Here is a 27,238-nt window from a genome sequence, read left to right as displayed (position 1 = left end):
CTAGCTGGTTTGACTCAGTGGTTAGAGCATCAGCCTGCAGACTGAAGGGTCCTGGGTTCGATTCCGGTCTAGGGCATGTACCTCAGTTGCAGGCTTGATCCCCAGCTCTGGTTGGGGTGCATGTGGGAGGCAACCAAACGATATGTCTCTCACATCAATGTTTCTCTCTCTGTGTCTCTCCCTCTCCTTTCCACTCTCTCTCTGAAAATCAATGAAAAAATATCCTCGGGTGAAGATAAACAAAACAAAGCAAAACAAAACAAAGTTCAAGAAGTCTAAATAAAAAAGAACATACCTCTGGCACCTGTATCAGTGATAGAACTCATTATCTATATATATAAAAGCCTAAGTGACCGTTAAAACCGAACAACTAGAATGACCGGAACGACCAGATGACCGGTGGTAGCTATGATGCGCATTGACCCAGACCTTGCTGCTGGGGCCCTGATAACCCCGAATCTGGTTCACCCGCACCCTGGACCCATACAGGAGGAAGGAGGGAGCCTGATTCCTTGCAGAATCAGCCATTGGTTAGCTTGCTGCTGGGGCCAACCTCCCGCGGTCCCTCTCCTTGGCCGGCTGGCCCCCCCAATTGCCCTGATTGGGGGGGCAGCCGCCCCCCCATTGATCCCAATCACCGGTCAGGCTGAGGGACTCCACCCGTGCACGAATTCGTGCACCGGGCTTCTAGTAATGGTAACATTTGAGAAACTGAGAGAAGGAAGCCAAGGACTTCTATATTCTAATCAAATGGGCAGTTCCATGAGTGTGGCCACTTTGCAAAAACTAATTGAGCTTTATACTCATTACCTGTGCATCTATTTATATTTGTGCTATTCCAATTAACGTTTTGGAGCAGAAAGCGAAACATTCTTTAAAGGAGAGAAGTGCTATGCAGGATTTCAGAAGCGCCTTGTAAACTGAGTGGCCACGTTTTAGTCAAAAGACTAAAGCTACATCGCCTGGAGCCGTGTCCCACTGAAACAGACGGTGCAGAAAGCAGAGATAAGGAACTGCATTAGAGTCAAAAGTAGCATTTAACAGGGGAGAGGAACAAAAAACTGTTCACCTAAGCTGATATGACAGGATAAACAGTATCACAGACGTTCTGCTCTCAGTAGCTGACTCAACAGCCCAGGCTGACAGATTTACAATGGAGAACTGAATCCTCAGATCAAAAACCATGTGCTGTGTTTGGGGCTGATGACCTACAGTATACACTGAACCCCTTAAATCAACAGGTTTATGGCATTTACGGCGGAGCACTCTGACAGGGCTGCTTCATCAAACAAGCCCCGGCTTGAATCTGAGCTCAGCTAAAAGCTGGGCTATCAAAGGCAGGCGTTTGCTGACATGGGAGGGGAAGTGCTCCCTTTCTGTTCAAATACTCACTGGGAACCTTTCTCATGCTTTCGGGGGGTCAGGGGGTGGGGGGAAGAGGAAAAAATGGCACAAATGTATAGAGACCTACATAATCTTTAAGACCCATCAGTGCGAGAGGAGACATTTACTCAGGGACTCCACAGCTCCTGCGAATGTTGCCCCAGCACAACCCTGCGTGTCTGTCTGGGTTGGATCTAAGTGGCCCACAGAATACCACCTTCTTGAGGGACAATTACACAAACCACATTGCACAGCCATTAAATACGGATGCTCTAAAATAGTGTCTCTAACTATTTTGGCTAAAAGCCATGTCTAAAAAAATTAGCATACATGTTATAACATGGCTCAGTGGACACACACATTGAAAAATCTCATTCAGTGCTCTTCCTAGACAATAACCCGGCGGAGTCTAGCCTAGTGTACTTAATGCTACCTGTAACATTTCTCTTTTTGCTAATGGTCATCAGAACTGATTAAATTGACTCATGACCCACTAGTTGGTTGCAACCCAAATTCTGAAACAAAAATTCTCTATAACGAATCAGATTATTTTTTTCAAATGTGATGAGCATGCGCATTATTGAAAGTGCCGATTCCAAGGGTCTCAATCCCAGAGACGATGACTCTTTAGGTCTGGGGTGGGACCTAGGAATCGGACCGTTTATCGGGCACTACAACAAGGCCTGTGCAGGAAGACCGAGGTGACAGCATGACACATCCTTCTCTAATCGCATCCCTTCACTTTCAGATGAGGCCATCGAGGCCTAGAGAAGGGAAATGATTAGTCACTAAGCGTCTAGGGCAGTGGTCGGCAAAGTCATTAGTCAACAGAGCCAAATATCAACAGTACAAGGATTGAAATTTCTTTTGAGAGCCAAATTTTTTAAACTTAAACTTCTTCTAATGCCACTTCTTCAAAATAGACTCACCCAGACCACGGTATTTTGTGGAAGAGCCACACTGAAGGGGCCAAAGAGCTGCATGTGGCTCGCGAGCCTCAGTTTGCTGACCACGGGTCTAGGGCAATCATGTCAAACTCAAAGGCTAACATGGGCCAAATAAACAAGGCATGCGGCCCTCGGGCCACGAGTTTGACATGCTTGGTCTAGGAGCTAGAACCAAGTCTCTTGGCTCCCAGACCATCTCAGCAGGCATCCAATAACCTTTCCCCCTTCTTTTAAGTTCTGTTGGAAAAGTGAGCATAAAATTGAGCCTAAGCAAGAGGAAGACGAATAACATTAGAAATTAGCTAGACCCAAACCCAGGACTGAGCACAGGTAGCTGAGAACACCTTCTTCCTTCCACTCAACATGGCAACAGAATGTCTTCAGCCCAGGGAACCTTTCCAGCACCTTCCTTTTCAACTTCAAACCTCACAGCATGGCCAACAATATAATATTCTGGCCTTTCAGTTACTTCCTACTTATTCAGTAGTTTTGGAAGAACCTCACATCATTTCAAACTCAGTGATGTGTTTGACATTTTTTTTCTCTAACCAAGTGCCAATGAGACGTAAGTATCCACTGCCTGCCTGTTTACGGCGAGGAGCCGGAGAGGAGCGCAGCAGCAATGATTTCCTGTGATGGTAGGTGCTCCCTGAATATTTGAGGCTCCTGCAATACACCGCCCACCCCAGGGCATTCACACTTGCTGCCTGTCCGGGGCTGCTCCTCCCCAGCAAGGCCACATGACTGGCTCCTTTATGTCCTTGGGTCTGTGCTCAGTTGTCCATTCACCAGTGAGACCTTTCCTGACCACCCAGTGGGAAGAGCAAATACCCCCTCTCCCCAGGCTTCTGCCCCGCCAGCCCTTCCTGTCTCCCTCCCCGCCTTTATAGCACGCTGACCTTCTGCCATACCATGTATTCGCCTGTGTGTTTGTTGTCCGATTTCCTCCCGGCCTGAGGGCAGGGACTTCTTCTCTTTACTCACTGCTGGATCTCAGTATCCAGAACACATCCTGGCAGACAGAAGGCACCAACAATTACATGTTAAATGGCCAAGAGATAGATGCTTGCTCTCTCCAAGGCATGGGTGACGCGTTCGGCACGCAGGATGTGAGACTCACCACCAGCATAAGAGATAGGTGATCTTATCCATGTTACTGATGAAGAAAATGAGAAGCACAGGAGCAAAGAGGAGTTCAAGTTGCTCAGGGTTTCTCAGCTCATGAGATGAAGTGCTGTAGCTCACACCAAGTCAGTCTGATGCTAATGGCCCTCGCCAGGGCCCCGAGGCTACACTGTTCCCTGGACACTACCTGGGTGGCACTCTATACATATTTACTGCGTGTATTAATTTGGACAAATTTTTAATATTTAAAATATTATTTCATTACACTCATATATAGTCAATGTGAAATTACATGTGTGGATATGTTTATATTTGAATGTATATATGAAGACAGTGGGTAAACAAGTCAGCGTCAGGCATTATGACAGGTCCTTAAGCTACAATGAAAAGAAGAAAAAAATTAAAGGCAGAGTTCATGCCCTCATGACACTTGCTGTCTAGCTCGGGAGACCGGCCTTAAGGAAACAACCACATTACTAAGTACAAAAGCACAACTGGAGTTATGGAAAGAAAAGACACATCAACTTTTCCAAAGGATGGTGAAAAGATCCTGCAATGGTTGTTTTATTAAATCACTGTGGGGTGCCCACGTAGCTGGTTAAGCCTTCAGGTGTATCTGTGAGCGTATTTACGGATGAACATCTGAGCCGGTACGCAGGGTAAAGCAGATAGCCCTCCTCAGGGTGGGTGGGCTCATCTACTTGTTGAAGGTCTGAATGAATGAAAAGGCTGAGTGAGGGTGCCTTTGCTCTCTCTGCCTGTCATTGGGTAGGAGCTTGGTCATCTACTGCCCCTGACTCTGCCTGGACCTTCCACTACGGGCGCTCCTGAGCCTCCAGTTTACTATCTGCAGATCCAGGGACTTCTCAGCCTCCAGAATGCACGAGTCAATTCCTTATAATTATTTACATATATGCAATGTTATAATATATAATATATCAATGTGCTATATATTAATAAAGTATTCTATAATAATTATATATTAATACTAGAGGCCCGGTGCATGAAATTCATGCACTGGTAGGGTCCCTAGGCCTGGCAGAGGATCAGGGCCAATCAGGGCCTTCTGGCTGCCAGCCGGGGCCTCCCTTTGTTCCGTGACACCCCCTGGTGGTCCACGCACGTCATAGCGAGCAATAGAACACCTGGTCGAACTCCCATGGGGAGACATTGCATATTAGCCTTTTATATATATAGATAAAATCTATAATACCCACATTGTTCTGTTTCTCTGGAGAACCTTCACGCTGAGCCCACCACCACGAATAGAAAGAGAAAGGGGGTGCACCTGACAAACAGTCACCGCCATTTCCCTGGACCAAGAATGTCTCCTTTCTTTCTGTAGAATAAAGGCCACCTGCTCCTCACTTCATATCTTCCTGAGGAAACCCTCTCCTTTTCTGGCCTAAGAAAGTCAGACTCAGCAAAGGATTATAAAGTTAGAGTCAAAGCCAGGCAGCTTGAACTCTCCAGCGAGGGCAGACCCACTGCAGGGCAGGCGTGAGAAACCCCAGTCAGCATTGCCACCAGCCAGGAAAATGGGCCCAGATACCATTGCAGAAATATAATGTGTTAAGTACACATTCTAATATGTTAAGTGTAATCCTGTCAGATATGATATATTTTTAAATGTTCACTGATTTAGATTATTTTTGCCACTGAACCCCTCCATTATAGAAAGAATTTTACTAGTATAATTAATGTGACTTTAGCTTTAACGTCCTGAGCATGAATGCTTTTAAGACTATATTTTGCTTTGCTTTTGCAATCTGGTAATTAGTATAACTAGGAAACATTATAAAAACAAACCAGAGAGCTGAGACTTAATAAAGCCCCCCTCCTTTTTTTTTTTTTTTTTAGAAAAGTGAAAGTTAACTAGTAGGATCTGACCAAATATAATTAGAAGAAAATCCATGTGAAAATTCTGAAAATTTTCAAGACATAATCTCTTTCACCTTCAAGAGAAATATTCCATTTAGCATTCTTATTTTAAATCTGAGCTTCACTGGCAGAAGTGTGCAATTGTCTATGTAAATGTATAAATGGGATGCCTCCAAACAAAAATATCAAACTATCCCATGCAGAAAGTATTCAAAAGCAAACTAAAGATGCTGTGAAAATTCTGTTTGGAAAACAAGCAGTTTCAGCAAACTAGTCAATAAGTGAATCTTTTCTGCCTGTTTGCTTTTGCTGTACGTGTTAGGGAACTTCAGGATAGGAGATGTTGAGACCTATACTGTCCAATAATTGTAACTTTAAAATCACACTGGATTATGTAAGATAAAAGTACCTCATTAAATTTTGTATGGATTATATTTTGAAATAATATTTTCAATATATTGGATTAAATAAAATATAAAGTTGATTCTTGAACAAAGCGAGGATTAGGGGCACTGATCCACCACTCAGTCGAAAATCCATGTGAATTTCACTTGTCTTTTTCCTCGCCTTTTAAAATGATTACTAGAAAAATTTAAATTACATATGCTAGCTTGTGCTATATTCTACCAGACAACACTATGCCAGAGCAAAGAGGAGATGGAATTCCATGCATCATAAAAAGAAAATAGAGGATTTTTATTGGGGGGGGGGGGGGGGAGAGACATTTTTTAAATGTTGTCATTACTTAAAAATAAAAATCCACTGCACACTAAAATTAGATTCATTAAAATAAACATCTTCAAAGACACAACTGAACTGCATATGAAAGTTGAGCGATGTAATCCATCAATAAGCATTCTTGGTTTACAACATTGGCCCACATGTCGTCGTCCAAACAAATCAAAGAAGTGGTTATGGCGTGTGAAGTCATCCTCTAAGCCAACCATGGCATCTCCCTCTCCTTCCAACTGCACACTGACAGGCATATAATGTGCTCGCTTGTATTTGCTGCTTTAAAGCCATCTGCAGTTATTGTTGGCAGACATGGTGAGGTGTGTAATAACATGACAATTGACAGACAGAGCAGTGAATCAACAAGACAGATAATGCGTCCAAGATGCACTGGTAGGAACAAATATTGACAATGCTAGCTGCAATAAGACTGTGCGGTGGGGCGCTGCACCCAATAAATGTTGATTCACGACGTGTGCGGGCAAACTGCCTCTGTGTTTACCGGTTGGCCACTCCGTGCCAAGAGTCCTTATTGCATTATGCTTGCCTGTTTCCTCTGTGAGACTATGAGCACGTTGCAGAAAGTGTCCATAACTTGTACATCCCTCTCACAGTGAGGACTTGCATTTCAAAATGACAGAAACTAAAGTTAAACTAGATTAACAACAACAACAACAAAAAAGCGGAGGATTATGGTTAATATGAATGAAAAGCCCAAAGTGCTTTAATTTCAGGCACAGCTGGACATTAAGACTGGGATGGCCCTATTCTCAGGTGACAAGGTGGTTGCCAGCAACTCTGGACTTACATTCCATCCTCTTCACTACCCCCAAGGGTGCCCCAGGATTTGATTTTATGGGCTCTGATCCTGTTTCATGTTTATCCCTGAACCAATCACTGTCCTCAAGGGTATGTGATGTTCTCACTGGTCACTATGGAAAACATGTCACCTCTACTGAAATTTTAAGATTTTGAGGTAAAAGTGGGGAAGGTAGGTCCCAAGAAAAACTGCAATGTTTTTACCAAAAGACTAGGGAAATAGCTGCTGGCCAGACAAAAAATTATAGGTGGCCTCTGCCATCTCTAAATCTCCACATCTAATGTACACATGAAAGATACCCAATTAATGCATTTTTTTTCAATAAATGAATGAATGGATGCCTACGAAATATCCAAATCATGATGTATTCCAAACATAGAAATGATGTATTTGTTTCTAAATTACCAGGATGTTAATTACATACATTCATGGAACAAATGTTTATTGAGTGCCTACTATTTGCCAGGGATCAATCTAGCCACTGGGAGACAGCAGAGATGAAGCCCTGCCTGGCCCTCTCAGAGGCGAAGGTGGCATGTATGCCATAATAGACAAGTGAAGAGTATGAAGCACAAGAGAGCAGGGTGAGGGGATGGGGAGTGACAGGTGGCGGGGAAGAACTTGCTGCAATGATGATATCTGCACAGAGAACGGAAGAGCACGGGGAGGGAAGGAAGGGAGCAGATGAGTGTCTTGGGGAAGAGCCTTCAATGTGCCAAGTCCCTGGAGTAAGGGCTCCTGGGGACATTGAAAGACAGTGGAGTCCAGAAGGACTTGGGTGGAGTGTATGATGGTAACAGGGATAGGAATTTAGGCTAAAGGGGCCAGATCACACAGGGCCTTGTAGTTCATGGTAAGAAATTTGGATCACATGCTGTGGGTAATGGAAACACCATTAGGTGGTGGAGAAGAAAGGATGATGGGGGCACAGGAGATGAAAGAGAAGCATCAGACAGGAAGCTGCTGCAGGAATCCAGGTGAGAGGGTAACAGTGGCTTAGACCACAGAGGTCGCAGCGGAGGTGGTCAGAATTGGGTATGTTTTGAGTTGACCTATGAGCAATGAAATGTGCGAGGATGTGTGTGTCACATCACCAGGCATCTACATACCTTCACGAGCTGACACAATCATTTAAATTGCTCAGCCATGATGTTAAAAGTTAGACTCATCACTCCCCTGGTTGCGCTCTCATGGTGTTTTAAACATATCTTAAGTATAAAATCGATTTCGTCTCATTGTCCTTAAGTGTTTATATTCCTATTACTCCCCACTCTCCCAACAGAATATCCTAGAATTTAGGAACCATATTATCACTTTTGAGTTTCCATAGTCTATCATAATACTAAGGCACATAGTAAGCTGGGAATAAATGTTTGGGTTAGTAGGATGGATGAATGGGTGGGTAGGTGAATAGGTGGGTGGGTGGATGTGTGAGTGAATGAATGGGTGGGTAGGAAAGAGGAAGTAATAAAGGAAAAATAAGAAATGTCAAGCAATTAGGTGCTGATAGCGAGGAATATAAGCCCCAAAGTAACCTCAACTTTGTTTGCCTGATATATTTATAAAGAGGTTAAGAAATTTAAAGGATGTTGCAAATTATATAGATACCAGTGTACTTCTCACTCTTAGATGATGGGTCTATTCGAGGGAGGGGTAATAGAGACAGGTCAGCTGGTGAGTCCAAGCATCTGAGAGAATTGGGCTCCTTATCTTGCATTCCAGTTAAAACAGAGCTCCAAGTACAGTGAAGAATTTATATACTTATATATATTTATATATTTAGTAACTGTATCAATTCCCCAACTCCATGCAGGAGGCAGAAATATCTAATAGAACTTTATAACATTCTCTGGCTTGAGCACACCTCACAGAACACTAAGACCCTTCCCCATTTCATCCCAGAACTGCTCACTGCCCCCATTCCTATAGGTCTGTGGTCGGCAAACTATGGCTCGCGAGCCACATGCGGCTCTTTGGCCCCTTGAGTGTGGCTCTTCCACAAAATACCCATGGCCTGGTTGAGTCTATTTTGAAGGAGTGGTGTTAGAAGAAGTTTAAAAATTTTGACTCTCAAAAGAAATTTCAATCATTGTACTGTTGATATTTGGCTCTGTTTGCCAAACACTGCTATAGGTCAAGAGAACACATAGGGCAATGAACTTTTACCTATACACTGCTGCAAATCCAGAAATAGAATCCACCTGGTTAGGCTCCCTCCCTCATAAGAAGGCGAGAGTAATCCTAAATAATAAAAGGGTAATATGCAAATTGACTGATGGGCGAAACTCGGTCACTATGATGCACATTGACCACCAGGGGGCAGACGATCAACACAGGAGCTGCCCCCTGGTGGTCAGTGCACTCCCACAGGGGTAGCGCCGCTCAGTGGTGGTGGCGGGAGCCTCTCCCACCTCTAAGGCAGCACTAAGGATGTCCGACTGATGGCTTAGGCCCGCCCGTCAGTCACACATCCCCCGAGGCCAGGCTGAGGGACATCCCTCCCCTCCAGTGCATGAATTTCATGCACTGGGCCTCTAGTCTTACCTAATAATAAACAAACATGTAAATTGACCGTACCTCCGCTACGCCCACAGCCAATCAGAGTGAGTATGCAAAGTAGAAAGCCAAATATGGCGGCCGCCCAGCTGCTCCAGGCGCTGAGCGGCCAGGTGGGCAGGATGCCTACTATTGAGAGGGAGGGCGGGGGGCGAAGGGATCTACAGGAGTGCACTGCCGCAGCGAAGATAAGACTGCAGACTCCGGAGTCTGCAGCAAAGAAGAAGACGGCAGACTCCGGCCGGGGTCTACAGCGAAGCAGCGAAGATGAACTGGTCAGAGTCTGCAGCGAAGACGAAGAAGGCAGACTCTGGCCGGAGCGAAGGCCTGGGTCCCGGGTGCCAGAGGAAAGCCAGTGCTGGAAGCCAAGGGAAGGAAGGTCTATTGCACAAATCTCTTTGTGCAATGGGCCTCTAGTTTTATTATAAATATACCTCTGTGTCTTCAGAGATCCAGTTATTTTTTCAGTAGCTTGGTTAGCATGCTGTGAAATTCAAAAGCAAATACACATCTTGTAATGTATTTGCAGATAGTTTTGCTGCTGCCACCCAATCCACCTTAGCCCCAGGCACCTTCATACTCTGCCTCCCCAGCTGAGTGCTTCAAAAGCGGGTGAAGTACCTGACATCATTATTCTTAATGACACTAATAAACAGCAAGTATGCTCTGAAAAAGAAAAAGGAACTTACATAAATGCATCCTATTAAAGAGGCCACTTTGCGATGGTGCTGTATCAATGGTTCTTAGCTCGGGACAATTATGCCCCGAGGGGACACTCAGCTGTATCTGGAAACACTTTTGGTTGACACTGGCCTCTAGTGGGTAGAGACTGGGGGTGCCAAGAATCCTGCAATGCACAGGAAGTGCCCCACAACAACCCATCCACAAAGTCAACCGTGCCCTGTGGAGAAACCCGGGGTAACAATGACCATTTCCTAAGCAATTTTAAATAGTGAGGATCTGAGGTCACTGGCTCTTCTCCTTGGATCCATTCATTGTCCCACCTGCCCCAGGAGGTAGCATGAGTGTTTGATGGATAATTTAAGATGAGTAATTGATGAATCATTTAAGATGGCTATGATTCCAGAAAGGGAAGAAACTCATTGAGTGCTCACACCTGCTACAGAGTAAGCACTATAGACATTTTCTGTAGTTTTTTATTGCTGTGTGACAAATTACCACATATATACTGTATAGCAGCTTACAAACAACACCCATTTATTAGCTCTGCACGTCAGAACTCTGGGCACAGTGCGAGTGGGTTCTCTGCTCAGGGTTTCCTGAGGCTAAAATCCGGATGCGTGCCAGGCTGCATTCCTCTCTGGAAGCTCTGGGAAAGCATCCACCCTCAAGTTCATTCAGATTGTTGGCAGACTTCAGTGCCTTCCAGTTGCCGGCCGCTGCCCATTCCTTGCTGGCTGTCAGCTGGAGGCCCTCTCGGCTCCCAGAGGCCACTGCATGCCTCGCCACGTGGCCCCTCGAGCTCTCAGAAACAGAGCCGCTCTCCCATGTCCAATCCCTCCAGCTACGAACCACGGACTCTTTCTGATTCTACCTGAGGTCAAACCTCCCTGGAAAATCTCCCTTTCTTAAGGTCCACTGACTTGAAGCCTTGATTCTACCTGTAAAACCCCTTCCCGGCAGGATCTAAATCAGTGATTGATTGAATCGTTGAGAGAGGGTGTGTGTACACCAGGGGCTCAGAAGCCTGGGGCCAACTTAGAATTCTACCTACAGCAATGTATATATCCATATCATCATCTCAATGACTCTCATAACAGCTCTTTGAAGTTCTCTTTTCATCTCCGCTTTACAGACGAGGAAACTAGATGTTCAGATAATGTGGTCATGTCCCAAAGCGGTCCCTCGGAGCATGTGTGTTGGCAAAATTGGCAAAGGGCACATAGGAACCCTCTGCATTATCTTTGCAACTTCTTGTGAGTCTAAAATTATTTCAAAATAAAATGCCTTCAAAAAGAATAATTTCACAGAGACCACATAACCAGTGAGTGAAAGAGAGGCTTCTACAATCCCATGCCTCCTGGAATATTACATTTCTAAAGTGATAGCATCTCTAAAGCCCCTGACATTGATCTAGGCCAGGGGTTCTCAATCTTGACTCTGCATTAGAACCCACTGGGAACCCGTTAAAGAATACAGAAGCCTGGGCCCCGCCCTCAGACACAGTGCTTTCATTGGTTCTGGGCATCTGTATATTTTAAAGCTCTGCATGCTATGAGTCACTGATCTAGACACTGTTTAATCATAAATGGCAGTGCTAAATAGGTATGTTAAATAGAAATTAGTATTTACACACCAAAGGAATCTTTGAGAGAATGAAATTCATCTTACTTCAATGCATTTGACAGGAAAGCAAGGACTGCAAAAGCCTGAAATAAAATAAAAAGCAGGAAAATAACACTCACAAATTTAAAGAGAATGCATTTAGCTAATATTTTCTCTCTGCCACATCTCTGTGTCGATTAAAACAGAACTAAACTCAATAATTAAGGTGGAACAAAAAAAAAAAAAAGGTGTTCGTTATCTATCCACAGAGAAATTCATGTTGGGTAACTCTCTGTCTGCCTCCTGGAAATGGCAAAGTAAGATATAAAAGAGAGATGAGAAACTGGAAAAATCACAGAATGAACCCACAGACACTAACCAGCCCTCCGGTGGAGGAGAACTCAGTAAATCATCGGAGAGATAATCTCCTTTTACTAGCTTATCTCAATCCCTTTCAAGTGCCGTCTCTCAGAGCAGGGCTGTGCACACAGCCGACGTCTAGTAAATTAGTGATGTGCACTAGATAATTTATATTAGAAGGCATGCCCCCTTGACTTGCAGTGGGAATAAGGGCAGATAAAATATTCCCAAGCTCAGAAGCATGAATAAGCAATCAAAAGAATTCAGCTGAAAATGAAATCCTGAGATACATCAAAGGCATCCCTTCAGGAGAGGTGAGCATGCCGACCAGACAGACCACTCTCGCCAGACTTGTACTATGGTATTTGAGCAGGCTCTGTCCTGTAATTGGACAGAAAAAAACCGTGGGAACAGGCTTTCATGGGAATAACTGGATGCAACTGAGGAGGAACTCCTGCATTTGTGCGCTGAGATCTGCAGGAAGCCCAGGCAAATATTTTTGGTTGCGAAAGATTTAATGTGCAGGGCTATCCTTGGGCCTGTATATAACTGGGCTTCAGTACGATTTTCTCTTAAATTGTTTATTTCTGATGGTGGAACACGGTGCAATTTTACCAACACACATGCTCCAAGGGACAGAACTATTCTTCGAACTGACTCGGTTGTGGGCTCAGGGAAAACAAAGATAAATGAGCTCTCAGTAACTTTACATGTTGCACAACCGAGATGATAGATGCAGTGATATTGTGTGGCTAATGTCAATATCAGCAAGCACATTTTGGGCCATAGCTAATTCCCATGTGTGTTTGGTGCCTCAGCTTTTCACAAAGGATCTCTCTCTCTCTCTCTCTCTCTCTCTCTCTCTCTCTCTCTCTCTCCTTCCTCTCCCCCCACAAAATATAGAATTGCATGCAACCAAGAAGACCTATATATATGCATGCTCTTTTCAGCAACAACAACTTGAAGAACCATTAACCAGAAGGTAATGATTATAAATGCAGCAGTTAAAAGGATAAGATAGATGTATATGTGATGAGAAAGGAACTCCAAGATACGTATTATTTTAAGGCACATTTTCATCCCCAAAATACTTCAGGAAAAGTACTGGCTAATGCAATTTGTCTCTATTTTTAATGTATGTGAGCACACACAACAGAAACAATAAACTCTGGTTTCAAAAAGAGCTCAAACTGATGAATAACTGGAGATCCCAGCTTTATATACCATACTCCAGACCTCCTATGCAGTAATTCACATAGCAACACATAAATTAAAATATAAGGTAGCTTGTTCAGATACACAGATGAATTGACTTGGCCCTCTGAGGCTTACAGACAGGTGAGAAAACAAATAAAGCTCAGTCCCACATGCTTGTTGTCATATATGATACTAGAGGCCCAGTGCACGAAATTAATGCACAGGTAGAGTCCCTAGGCCTGGCCAGCGAGAAGGGCCAATCTGTGGTGTGACCAGCAGGGCAATTGGGGGGCTCTCGCTGGCACCTACCTTGGCTGGCCTGGGGCCTGCGGGCTGGGGGCAGCTCCTGCGTTAAGCATCTGCCCCCTGGTGGTCAGTGTGTGTCATAGCGACCGGTCATTCCACCAGTCGTTCTGCCTTTTGATCAATTTGCATATTAGGCTTTTATTATATAGGATAGGTGACAACTGTGGTATTATTGCTGAGTAAGTCTCATGAGATACCAGCCATTCAAGGAAATGTTTGAATGATCTCTGGAGCTCAGGATGTCCTGTATGCTAAAGGAAGACTAGCAACAGCAAATTGCTAGAGACTGAGAAGAGAAAACCACAGTGCTGACATCACTGGGGACCTTAGGTCCAACCTTGCTGAAAGCTAGCCATCCTAGCCCAGGGAGGGATGAATTAGAAAGATCACTCCAGAGCCAAAAAAAACATTTTTTAAATGCTTAACCTAGTTGTAGATAGAATTGTTCTGCTTGTAAATGAAAAGTCCTGTAATATGTACTAGTAAATTAGAACAATCTCTATATATTGATTTACCCTAGCCATCCCTGCCTGCCCCCCTCAGCATACGTACTGGCTAACGCTAGTCAGAGCACTGATAACCACACTAGCATGGTGTGATTCACGCCATAAAGCAAAGGCAACCTTCCAGGGAGGTTCCAGTAGTCCTCCCCTGCCCTGAGCTGGCGCCTTGAAGACCCCTTTCGGACACTGACCCACAGTCCGCAGTGGCCGCTGGAACCCCTGGGAAGTTTTCTCTCCTTTACTCAAATGGACATCAGGCTCGACCCAGGACCTACTGACCTTGCAGGAGTGGGGCCCAGCTATATGTTTGTGTTTTTCCCCCCAAAGTGTCCAGCTCTTTCTGAAGTGTATTGAGAAAAAAACAACATGCCACTGCAAACCTTGAATACCCATATGCCGACTGGCAGGAAATATTATAAAGGCCAAGGGCTGAATCTCAGTCCCCTCTTCTCTCCACGGCTCCAGGGTTAATAGCTCAGCAAGTGCTTAAATATAAACTATTCTTATTGTCTCCGCTGAAACTTCCCTGCCTGTGGGTAGTGAGGAGGACTGGCCGTAGCCGATTTGAAAGCTCCTTTATGGAAGAAGGTCTGCAATAATGACAATATCACTCTCTCTTTACCACTACCCATATTATTGCTAGGTGCCATGTACTAGTTTGAGCATTGCACATGGAGTATTTTTCTTTCCGTTAAGCATCCATAAACCCCACGGGGGAGGGACTACTATGATCCTCATCTAACCAATGAGGAAATGAAGCCCAGAGAGGGCAAAATAATTGGACATGGATCGTGCAGTTAAGAAAGGCCGGATATGGGACGTCGGAGTGGGCCCTCAAGGCCATTACACCGCACCGCTTTCGCACACACGCATTCAGCCACATCTTTATTTGTGAAGCCTTCCTCTTTGATTCTTTATCTTTCTCCAATTTTATTTATTCAGAGTTGATAAACAGTGGTTAATTCCCTCCCCCCTCTAGACCTCCCTTTCCCCAAATCCCTAAATGTTCTCAATGGGATGATGGCCAACACCCAAGTGCTCTCTTCCTGTCCCAACTGGCTGGGAGAGAGTCCAGGACTAAGCCTCCATTGCCACTTCCTTCCCAGACCCTCTCCTTTGTCCAAGGTCAAGAACAATCAGGTATGTGCCAGGCTAAGCGCTCATTGTAAAGTGGCACAATGCTATGCCTGGGCGAGAGACAGCGTTCTCATGGCCACTTTACAGATGAGAAAACTGAGGCACGGAGCTCTGAAGAAGCTGGGGAGTCTGATGCTGCGGTGGCCTCACAGACAGGCGGAGAGCATGGGGGAAGGAACAGTCTTGCTCCCTCCCATCTGAACAACCCTCAACTCAGCCTAGGGGTCCAATTTTCAGGCTAAAACTTTGGCCATTTTTTACAAAAGAGATTGGGTGGAATTTTGCTAAAAAGAAAAAAAAATGTTGCTATATGCAAATAATTGTCTTCACAAACCATGTCAAAAGAGGGAGTACAGGACAGAGACAAAAAAAAAATCTTTCTACTCTTGATGAATCAAGTAATTACCAAAGAAAACATCACTGGTTCGGATCAGCCTGTATCCAAAAACTCATAAATACAACCCAGGCTAATCCTTAATTTCACATGATCCTCTCGCGTGACTAGAAAACTCCAAAGGGGTCTGTGCAATTCAGCAAACCCCTGCTAGCTAACAAGGCCCCACGAAGCAGCAGAGCCCGCCTGTCTGGATGAAGGTCATTTAACGTCAGCCCTCTTATGAATGGAAATCGGCTTTCTAAAGACTACTGGGCAGGCAGTGGCCAGCAACAGACAACTCAATGGCTGAGCCTCCCGAGTCATAAAATACTTCTGAAAAGAGGAGATCAAAGCCTCCCTGCCACCCATTGAAACCTAACTGCTTCCAAGTTTCTCGCGGGGACCCAGGCTCTCCGGAGAACGGGCCCCTGCCTGTCACAGTCTACAAAGGCCACCACTCAGAAAGATACAATCTGGACATTAGGGCAGCCAGCCATGGAGGAGAAACCCACTTACAGTTTAATTGTTGGGGACAAAGCACAGAGCAAGGAAGGAAAACCAAGTGACAAAACTGGATAGAGGCTGGAGGGATCTGGCGGCAGCCTGGATCCTGGCACACACTCCTTGCTGAGCCCCTGATGCTGTGCTGAGGCGGATCCTCCTAATCAGAGACCGGACGGAAGGTGCCAAGAGGAACAGCACAGCAGTCTGCCACTCTCACCCGCTCAGGCCATTAATCAAAGGTAAAGCACTGATGTGTTACAGATCCGGGCGCAAATGCAGCAGGGGGAACAGTTTTTTTTTTTACATCTTTTCACTTGATCTTCATGTTGTGAATGGCGCTTGGTGTTGAGTTTCTTAAGTAAGGGGTGCACTGGCCCAACTGGAACACGTGGGTATGGGATTTATCAGGTACCAGTCAAGGGCAGACCATTTATATGATCATGAAACCCTTTTTTTTCCTGAAGCATCGCTTAACAGTTAGAAATCAATACATAATATTATAATATGTCTTTGGGGAGTCATTGCTTTAATGACTTTCTTGTTACTAAAAGACCGCCAAGAGATGCTCCTTGAGAAAGGTTTTCATGACCAAATAAATTAGAAGAACTCTAGGTTTAAACAGAGTTAAACAGATGTCTTTAATGCAGGATATTTCTGAATTGTTAATATGCTAATGTGCCTGGTAAAACTCCAAGAGGTGGCGCTGACCCTAACTTGACCATGTTGTCCCCTTTGCTAAAACCATACCCCATTGGTTCTTTGTTCCAGGGTTTTGTTGTGCCATAGCTTGGTTCAAAATAAAATACCAATTTCTAGGAATAAAATTACTGCTCCATTTCTCCCTTAAAACAAAATCCCAAGGGCTAGAGTACAGCATCCATTCTCTTCTGGTTGTACTCACTGTGCTATGGACAGTGCCTGACATAACAGAAGCTCATCAATAGTCGTTGAATGAAAGACAAATCATTCAATGTGTTTTTAGTCACTTCTCAAAATACCCTTCCACCAACTTTCAAAAATGAGATTAATCTGTCAAACCAACAATAAATCAATTAAAAAGATTTTCCTGCATAGCCAAGGTCTTAATCCAATGGTTCTCTACTGTTAGTATGCATTGAAATCATTTGGAGGATTAAAAATATACATTCCTGGGCCCAGCTTCTCCGACTTTCTGTTGTGGGTAAAGAAATTCAAAAATTTAACACATGAAGTGAAGCTAATCCTCTGATTGTATTCTGAAAATCACTCTCCTAATAAAAGGGATCACCAAGGTGGAACATTTCTGGGGAGAAAGGTCTTTTTAGATCTCCTAGCATGTAATAAGAAAGATAAAGTTATTTTTCTATCATCCCAGAAAACAAAATTAAGAAATATTGGTGAAAGTAATAAGGAGGTAGGTTGAAGTTTAACAGCAAGATGAAGAGTCTCTCAACAATGGCATGGACTTCCTGGATGAAATGACCTTCTCATCATGAACCAGGAGGTCACAGTTCAATTCCCAGTTGGGGCACATGTCCGGTTGTGGGCTTGATCCCCCAGTGTGGGGCATGCAGGAGGCAGCTGATCAATGATTCCCTCTCATCATTGATGTTTCTATCTCTCTCTCCCCTCTCCCTTCCTCTCTGAAATCAAAATATATATATATAGAAGAGGCTGGATATGGTAGAAAGAACATCACAGCAGATGGTGATATGCATTAGGTTAATCTGCAGCCCTGAGATTCAAATACCTTCATAGAGTGCAAGGCAGCCAGGTGTAGGGGGCAGTGCTGCTCATTGATAAAGTCATTCAAAATTTAAAAACAATCACCCCAGACATAAAGGTAGGCAGGATTCACTCAGGGTAGTTCCCAACTCCTGTTTCATGAATTATTCCAAGTCAATAACCGCCTACTCAACTCCTGAATAAAATGAGACCTGTCAGTTGGGGTGTTGGGGTGCCTTTTCAGAAAATATTTTAAGTAGAGTTTAATTCTGAATTACTGAGGGAAATTCCCTGCCTGAGAAACACTAGCTGGAGTGGACATATATACATGGAAGTATTTACATTTCACTATTATAACCCTTCGAACCATTCTCGCTTTCTCCTGGGGTTTCCCCAGCAGTCAAGATAATGGTTAGCTTCCCTACTGGCACTTGGTTATCCAAAGGTGACTTATTACTTTCCCAGTGCACACTGCAAGCACAATAGGACACTGCTCTGTCCCTTAAAGGCATTCTGATGCCAGTCGCCGTGCCCCACTCTTGGAGAAACACTAGTGTAGAGACTTCAAGTGGAAGGAGCTCTATCTCTTAGTCTCATTCATCTCATGTCAGTTTCTGTATTAAGAAGAGTTGCTCATCTCTTCTAGCAGGTGGACTTGGATGAGTCTCTCCAACAAGCATGTTAGAAGCATGTTGTTTTTCTCCTGAACTCGCGAATCATTCACTATCCTGAATCCATTATGGTAGTTGCTAATTAACTTTAGAGAAAGTATTAACCCCTTGTTTGGCCCAAGAAGCTGGGCAATGTCTATGGGTTCCAGGTGGCAGAAAGGATGAAGAAATTCTTCCTCCCAACGTAATTATTTCCCTCCATCCCCATTTCTCAACGTCCCTAGTGACGAGTCCCCTCAATGTGGCATTTCATGTGATTTCACAGTGTTCACCTATTGCTATTTGATAGGGTTCACAAAGGATTCACAAGTAGGTCAATGCACTGTTAGACAAAGCCGTAATAACAATGATGTTAAGTTGACAAAGGTGTTTTTGCTCAGAATTCCTGCTCCTATTCACCAAGAAAGGAAAAACAACCACAGTTTATGCTGAAAATTTTTATACTATTTCTTGTCCATGTATGATATAGATCGATCACCAAAGAGAATATACAAATGGGCAAAAGGCATGAGAAATGATACTCAACTTCAACATCCATCAGGACAATACAAACTAAACCCATAACCACTTCACATCCATCAATCAGAGTGGCTAAAAAAAAAAAAGATAGACAATAGCAAGTGTTGGGAGGATGTGGAGCAACTGGAACTCTGAAAATCACACATGGCTGATGGGAGTGTAAATTAGTGCAATCATTTTGAAAAGCTGTTTGGCAGAATCTACTGAAGCTGAACATACACATAACCTGTGACTCCAGAAACTTCATTATTAGGTAGGTTTCCAACAGAAAGTGTCCATAAGTTCACCAAAAGGCATACACAAGAAGGGTCAGCAGTAGTCTTCATAACAACCCGAAACTGAAAACAATTTGAATGTCCACCATTAATTAAACAGAAACATTGTAAAGTATTCATACAGAGGAATAGTGTATGTTCTACTTACGTAAAACATTAAAATAGGCAACATTGAGCAATGTTAGAAGTTAGGAGAGTGGTCACTTATGGTGGGTAGTGACTGGGAAGGGACCATGGGGGATCTTCTAAAGCAGCGGTTGCCAACCTTTCAGACCTCACGGACCACCGGTTGCCAACCGCTGTTCTAAAGCCCTGGCAATGTCTTGTTTGATCTGGTTGGTGGTCACATGCATGTGAACTTTTTGAAAATTCCTTAAGCTGTACTCAATGATTTTTGCATTTTCCTGTATATACATTATATTTCAACACAAGGATAAAAAAATTAATACAGAGTGGTGTCTTGGCTTCTCAGTTGTGGCTCTGTCCTCTTTCTTGTTTTATTTTCTTATTGTCGAGTAGAGTCTTGGTGTATGTGCTTTGCAGGGTCACGGGTAATGCAATGAGATCAGCTTGATTCTCCCCCTGCCCCATGCCAAATGGGTCCTGCCAGGATCAACAAATTGGATAATCAGAGGCAGATGCCTTAGAGATGGCAGTGGTCTCGGGAATCATTGTACATGTTTCAGGAGAGGGAACTGAGGCCTACAGAAATAAAGTTAATTAAGAGTATGTTGCACATTGGAACAGAATCCACTTTATACCAGCCCACTATACAGGCAGATGTGGCTGTCAATGACCTCTTTCACATCCATCACGAAGATGAAAATTAACTTGCCTCATTCTTATGTGTTAAGTGATCATTTGCTCTCTGTTCAAAAGAAAATCTCCTCCTTAGAAGAAATAACCCAACATCTAGTCATACGAGACAACTGATCAGATTTCCCGTCACTCACAAAGAGTGGGGTCCTGAGAGAGCTAAACGAGAGGAGACTACGTTTTGGGGGAACCAGAACACACATAGAGCAATTATTCCCTGCTAGAACAGCTGTAGCACTTCCATGTAAGAAGTCACTTCCTCCCTATGGCGCTATTACCTAAACTCTCATTGTGCCCATTTTAGAGATGAAGAAACTAAGACACAGAGATGAGTCACTTGCTCAAGGTCCTACTAGTGAGTGCTGGTGTGAGGATGATCCTGACCAGACTGCTCCTAACCACTGCTGTATGGACTGGGATAGTTTAAGCCACTATGGCGGGTGCCTTCTGAAGACATCAGGACACTGGAATAGACAAGAGAGAGGGAAAGATGGAAGGATGCCCCCCAAAGAGCAGGAGATTCATGCCAACAAAACCAAAAAAAACAAGAGATATTCATGTTTGTGCAGGCACACATATGTGTGTACAACGATGTTATAATATACAGGTTATTAGAGAGCCACACTGATCATTTAAATGGATCAAGCTTAATTGGGAATTGTTAAATCTTTGTTTCACTCTATACTTTAAAGACTATACCAAAGGATAGCATAACTCTGGTGGTAATGAAATATTTTAGCTAAATTTCAAGCCACACACAGTGTTGGGAAAATAAACTTAAATAGTAACGTTTCAACTAGGCAGGAACATGGAAGTCCTCATTCACTGGCACCCAAGCCACTCTTTTTTAGTTTTAAAATATTTTTTTATTGATTTCAGAGAGGAAGGGAGAGGGAGAGAGAGATAGCAACATCAATGATCAAAGAGAATTATCCGTCTCCTGCACACCTCACACTGGGGATGTAGCCCAAAACCTGGGCATGTGTCCTGACCAAGAAGCGAACCATGACCTTCTGGTTTATAGGTCAACACTCCACCACTGAGCTATGCTGGCTGGGTCCAACCACTCTTATTTTGTGTCATGATATACCATGTACATTACTACATACGCAACTGGCCTCTCTCACATTCTCCTTCTAGTCATCCTAGAGCATGACTTTCATGTGTCTCAGTATCTCAACACACACACACACATACACACACACACATACACACACACATATTTCTGTCAGTTCCAGGCACTTCTCAGTTGCAACACAGAATGAAATCAACCCCAAATGCCATTTACTGCCTCATGCATTTGATTGAATTCTGAGTCAAGTATCATTTACACGAATATTCTTGGCCCGGAGCTCAACAGATGAGGATCGCACAGAGGGGAAAGAACACTGGTCCCAAATGCTTCTGAGCAGTCTGCGTCCCTGGACAGCACACTTACCCCTGCCAGCCCCGAACACACCGCACTCTACAAGGACGTCTCACGCAAGCGGAACACCAACAGGTGAAAGAAAACAAAAGGCCTCCCTTCTCCATGAAGGCTGGACTTAGCAGGCCTGCCGAATGCAATTTTGCACTGAAATACAGTTTTCCGGTTTCAAAGCAACGCGGAGGCACGCAGCTTGTTCGATTTATATGATGCCTGGTCTCCTAAGACTTTACAATGCGAATGGCATCCATCAAATTAATTTCCTTGGGGATCATCTCAAACACAGAGAATGAAGAGGCCCAGGCCATTAAACATCAAAAGAAATGTTCTAAATGGCCATTAAAGTTCTATTCTATTTTCTCTTTCTGGGAGCAGATTAGATTAATTCAATTGAGAATATTGTAAGTATCAAAGCTGACAGTGTGAATGGGTGGAACTGGCTTGGAAGAGCACTTAATATTGCAGACATCTGTTCATTCAAGTTGTACAGCACGCACGCAGAAGAGGGAGTCGACGACGCAGAGTGCGGGGTACTTACCAAGCCGGCACAAGTAGACACGGCCACGGAGGAGGAGTTGTCATTTCTGATAAATCCCTGATAGAAACATCGCTGCACCCTGGGTCCCCGAGGCTCTGAAGCACCATCTTTTCCAAGTACCTGGACAATAAAGTGACTGCTCAAAATCGCCGAGGGCTTCAGCTCTAAGTGGAGCTCCTGTCCAAATGCTGAAAATTGGTAATGCAGGGAGCTGCTGGCACTCTGCGCTGACCGCTTTCTCCTGCCGCTGTGCAAAATGTCGTGGGAAATATAGGACCCGCCCGCGTCCACTTCTACCGGTGTGACAAACACGTAATCTGCAGGGGGAGAGGTTTAGCTGTCAGCACCCGCAGCCCACAATGCCAGCCCGTCACCTCCCACCAGGCTGGCCCAGAGCGATGCACAGCTCAAAGGTGTCTTTGTTCCCGTGGCCCTGCGTCTACATGAAATATAACTCAGAGGAGGACCCATGGTCCTTACCATTAGCTCTGCCTCACTAACTCCTATAAACACTAAAAGCCAAGCACAACCTTAATGAATATCAAGAATATTTGTGGAAAAGGCCACAAACTCTCCTGGTCTGGGGACAGGAGAGATGGGCTTTTCCTATATTAGTCACCGAGCCCTTCATTCATAAACATTGCTTTTTTTGGGGAGACAAAATACATATAAAACTACCAAAGTAAAGAATTGAAAAATTTTAAAGGAGATTACTATCTTTGTGTTTAACCTGAATTGGGACCATTTTAGGTGTGGGTGTGTGTGGGGGGGGCAGGGATTAGGAGGGGGGCAGAATTTAAATTTCAAATCACTCACACTGCTGAGTAACTTGAGGATTCCTCAGAAAACGCACAAACAACCGCAGTTTCCTATTTCCAATATTAATTATACGTGACAATAAAACTCCGGAACTTGTAGCACTCCTAACCTTTTCCCATGAGCGTTTGCAGGGACAATCCCATTTCACTGTAAGCACCCGATAGAGTGGATGCATAAAAATGCCTCAACACTGTCAGGGCTTTTCCTATGCAGGATGATGTTTCAAATTGCTCAGACATGTTGTCAGAGCAGGGACACCTGGAAAGGCATGTTTAGAAATACCTTCGCCATTGCTCCCTGGAGCTGCACTAATTGCTGCTTGTTCCCGAGAGGAGGAGCTAAAAAACAATTTGCTGCTTGGGAAAAAAAAAAAAAATGAGAAGCCAGCACACTGCTTTCTATCACAACACATTGAAACTGAAAAGTCTCATCCCACAAAATGATGTGGAATATGCCCTCTGAGCATTAAAAAACGCTCTGCATTTCCACTTTCTAGGCACAGAATGGGAAACTAATTTGGAAAGTGTTTAGAAAGCTTCAGAATAACTAAGAGGCGTGTTTGAGTCACCGGGGTCCTTGGTTCTAGGAGGAGGAAAACAGGAATTTCCCTTTTCCCAAAATAGTAAAAAAAAAAAAAAAAAAGATAAAGATAAAGAAGCCCTGTAGCTAGCTATACCAATATGACAGCTTTAAAACGTTTTCTTCTGAATGACCACCTGTGACTCTTAGTGTTTGAGCAACTCTCATTCTTACAATATTCCCTACGTCCTGCCTCTCTCATTCTCTTTGACTCCTTTAACTAGAAACACTATCAAATTGACATGCATACTAAAAAATAATTGGAAAAGAAGTTTTCCTCCTCTCTGAACCTTAAGAAACAAAGCAGGTGTACACTATTTCTCTAAAGCATCTATTGTGATGCTTTACAGGTATGTGGTTTTCGAATTCAATGCAGCTTTTCCTTTGTGAAAAACCCACTTCCTCCCTTACTAAAACCTAACTGTGTGAAGCGTCCCTGACACATGAGTGTCAGAGTAAGAGCCTCACCAGTAAGTTGTTTCTGACCTCCTTGCCCAGAACCATGTGAAACCCTGCCTGCTCTTAACTGGGCGGCCGTGTGGGATCCTTAGCCAGCCTTTAAGGGAATCGGCCGAAAAGCCACCCCCTGCCCCCAGCCCCATCCGCTCAGACACCAACACCTGCTGCCAGTTTGCTTCCAAGGGGAGAAGGAGCAGGCTGCTGATGATGAAGGGGCAATGAGAGTCGCCTGTGGAGAATGAGCTGATCAATCAGCTCAGGGGCTGACTAAAGACGAGGTGCTTACAGGTGGCAGCTGGAACAGAGGGGGGCCTGCAGCCATCTGACCAGATGGGACAAGGGGAGGTTGTTTTAGAAACTGCAGCCAGCCTTTCTGGTTGGACCGAAGCTCTTCTCAGCTCATTCCTGCTCTGTCCTCCTCCCTCCCTCACGGACCCACCCCCTGCCCCAGTCCCTCTTCATGGCTCTGCCATTCCCCGTCCCCAATATGATCCCTTGTCCCCTGATAGGAGGACATGATCCCGCAAGGCTAAAGATGAGAGAATGTGTGGAACCTCGGGTCTTGCTGGACACCTTGGATCAGGGTTCGGCTGGTCTGTAGCTGGTGGGAATGTGGAGACAAGGATTTTCCTTCTGGGCGCCATCAGAAGTTAATAAATGATAGAAGCGAGGGGTGGTTTGGAGGTTTTCAGCTGGGGAACCTCGGAAAAGATAAAGACTCCAGATACCCCAAGTTATCTTCTTCCCTTTCACAGTGGCCTCTGGGAATCCAGGACACAAGGGCAAAGAGATGGAGAGAGGAGAGGAAAGGAAGACAGGGAACAGAAGTGGAGAGGAGAGGGAGGAGGAAAGGTGTGGGGTAGGAAAGGGGTTCATGTTTTCATCCCCATGAAATTAGTTCCCGCAAGCTTGCCCAGAAGAGGAAGGAAGGGAGCAAAGTGCCTTTTGATACCAACCGCCCCTAGTCCATATCCACTTCCTAATTTCTCACCACAGTACGATTTTATTTTTAAAACAAGCCATCTGTGAACAAGGGAAAGTATTGTTTTCTCATTTATGTGACTTGAAGCTTGAGGCATTGATTCTTTTGATAAGTTCTGAGTCCTTGCCACACTTCCCCCCTCTACAAACAGGAACCATTTCCAACACGCACACACACCTGCCACGTTGGGGACGGAGTTGGGGGGGCGGGGGGTCAGCCTTTGTACCTTTTTCCCTCTTTGGGGGGAAAAGCAGGGACAAAGTGCCTGGACAGACTCCTAGGGGTGGGGGAGGAGGAGGGGGGCAAGTACGAACCGTCATTCAATCCGCTGCCGCCGCCGTGGCTGTCACTGGCTAGGGCTGCGGCGACCGAGGCACAGCAGAGGCAGCACAGCTGGAGCGCCTGCAAGAGAAAAGGGGACACCGCGCGTGAGGGGCGCGGGGGGCATGCACCTGGCGCCCCCCCGCCACCCACTCTCGGCGCGCCCCTCGGCGGGCACCTGCCTTGGCCACGCGCCCCAGTCCCGCCGGAGCCCACGGCGGGCCCGCGCCGGCGGCGGGGAGGGCGCACGCGAGCAGGAGGGCGCACTCCATGGTCAGGTGCGGGCGCGGCGGCTGCGGACGGCGCGCATTCTCCCCACCGCCCCGGAGCGCGGCGCTCCAGGTGCGGCGCCAGGTGGGAGCCGCCGCCGCCGCAGCTCACATCGCGGGCCGGGCGCGCCGGGGCCTCCCCACCTCCGACCGCCTGCGCGCCCTGGCCCCTTCGGCGGGCGCCGGCTGCGGAGCGGCCGCCTGCGGCTCCCCTTGGGGAACGGGGGGCTCCCCGGGCCGGGGCTGGCGCGCGCCTCCGAGTGCAAACGGCCGGGGGACTCTGTCCGTGCCTGCCCGCGCGCTTGCCCGCCAGTCTGTGCGTCTGTCTGGGTCTGTGCGAGCGTCTGAGGCTCCCGGGGAAAGCAGCGCCAGCTGGCTCCCCCAGCGCGCCGGAGCCAAGCGCCCGCCTCTCCACCGCACGGTGATTGGCGACCAGCGGCTCCCGGGCCCGTCCGAGCCCCCGGGCTGGTGCTAGGGCGTGGGATTCCCGGCTCCTGCTCCGAGGGAGGGGGCGAAGAGGGAGGGGAGGCTGGGTGAGTGCAAGTGGGAGGGAGGGACCCACCGCCGAGAGAGAGCTAGGAGCGCCCTGGGTCGGGCTTGGAAAACGTAACTTAAGCTTTAAGCGCAGGAAGAGATGGGCTGAGAAAGGGGGAGGGAGGCGCAGGTAAGTGGCGCGTCTTCTTTGCTGCCTGTGCAGACTTCTCTTCTACAAGCCTCCTGGGTGCCCGGCAGACAAGGTTATTGAGAGCCTCCTCAACACCTCCCAAGTGCCAGGTGCCACCCTCTGCTTTTATCTCCTTGACCTTGGGCCCTATCCTCGCAAAGGTGGGAATTATTAACTCCTTGATGAAGATGAAGAAACTGGGTTCAGATGGGCTCAAGATAACCTAGCACATATCATTTGGAAACTCGCAAATCCAGGCAACCAGAGGGCTGGAACCCTGAGCTCTGTCCGCGGCATGACTGAAGGAGGCCAGGGTGGCGAGCACACAGTGGCCAGCACAGATGTCCTCAGGTTGTACACCTGAAATATGATGACACGACATAACGTTATTAACCAGTGTTATCCCAACAAATGAAAACATCACACACACAGCCGGCTGGCTGGGGCCTCGCCTCTTCTGGATCTTTCTCTCATCTCCAAGCGACCATGCTTCCAACTCCTAAAGATGAAACCCTGGCTCCAGACACCCCAATCTGCAGAAATCAGCCCTAACAAACAGTGCTGCCATCACCATGGATGGGCATCCCATCTGCGGTATGCCTGCTCATTTACTCAGTACATTTATTTGACCCCTACTGTTGGCAGTGATGAGCAAAATATATTCTCAGATGCTGCCCTGATGGAAAAGTTACAGGCCAGAGCGAGAGGCAAAGACAAATGGCCAGGTCAACCGGACCTTGCTGGCTGGGGTGCGGCATGTAGGAATCAGTTAGATTTAAGGGGAGACAGAGAGAGAGAGAATGTGTAGGAGGCAATCTATGGATCACGTGTGGGTAACGCTGAGCAGAGGAGGACGGAAAGGAAGCGGTGCTAGAATCATGGTAAGCAGCGCTGGCGTCCTGGACCAGGGTGGTGGCAGTGGAGGTGGCATATCCCTGCTCCGGTCCTCAGGGCACGGAGGTGGTTAAGATGAGGTCCATGTCACAGTTTAGAACAAATGACAGCCCAACATGTGTAGGTCCGTCTCCCTGGATGCGGTGGTGGAGAGGGAGACCTGGGCGGCAGAGACAGAGAAAGGGGCAC

General features: G+C 45.8%; 1 protein-coding gene across 1 annotated transcript in view; it reads right to left on the bottom strand.

Annotated features, from left to right (window-relative positions):
* Window positions 1–25,494, bottom strand: part of ADAMTS18 (ADAM metallopeptidase with thrombospondin type 1 motif 18) — a 125,464-nt gene extending 99,970 nt beyond the window's left edge. Inside the window, exons 1-3 of the mRNA XM_054710688.1 lie at window positions 25,405–25,494; window positions 25,216–25,303; window positions 22,063–22,379 (exon numbers count right to left, since the gene is read on the bottom strand). Coding sequence (XP_054566663.1) covers window positions 22,063–22,379; window positions 25,216–25,303; window positions 25,405–25,494 — 495 coding nt within the window. The remainder of the gene's footprint in view (window positions 1–22,062; window positions 22,380–25,215; window positions 25,304–25,404) is intronic.
* Between the last annotated feature and the right edge of the window lie 1,744 nt (window positions 25,495–27,238).

The sequence above is a fragment of the Eptesicus fuscus genome, chromosome 21 (genome assembly GCF_027574615.1).
Source record: "Eptesicus fuscus isolate TK198812 chromosome 21, DD_ASM_mEF_20220401, whole genome shotgun sequence".
Lineage (NCBI taxonomy): Eukaryota > Metazoa > Chordata > Mammalia > Chiroptera > Vespertilionidae > Eptesicus > Eptesicus fuscus.
This window is presented reverse-complemented; position numbering and strand designations above follow the sequence as displayed.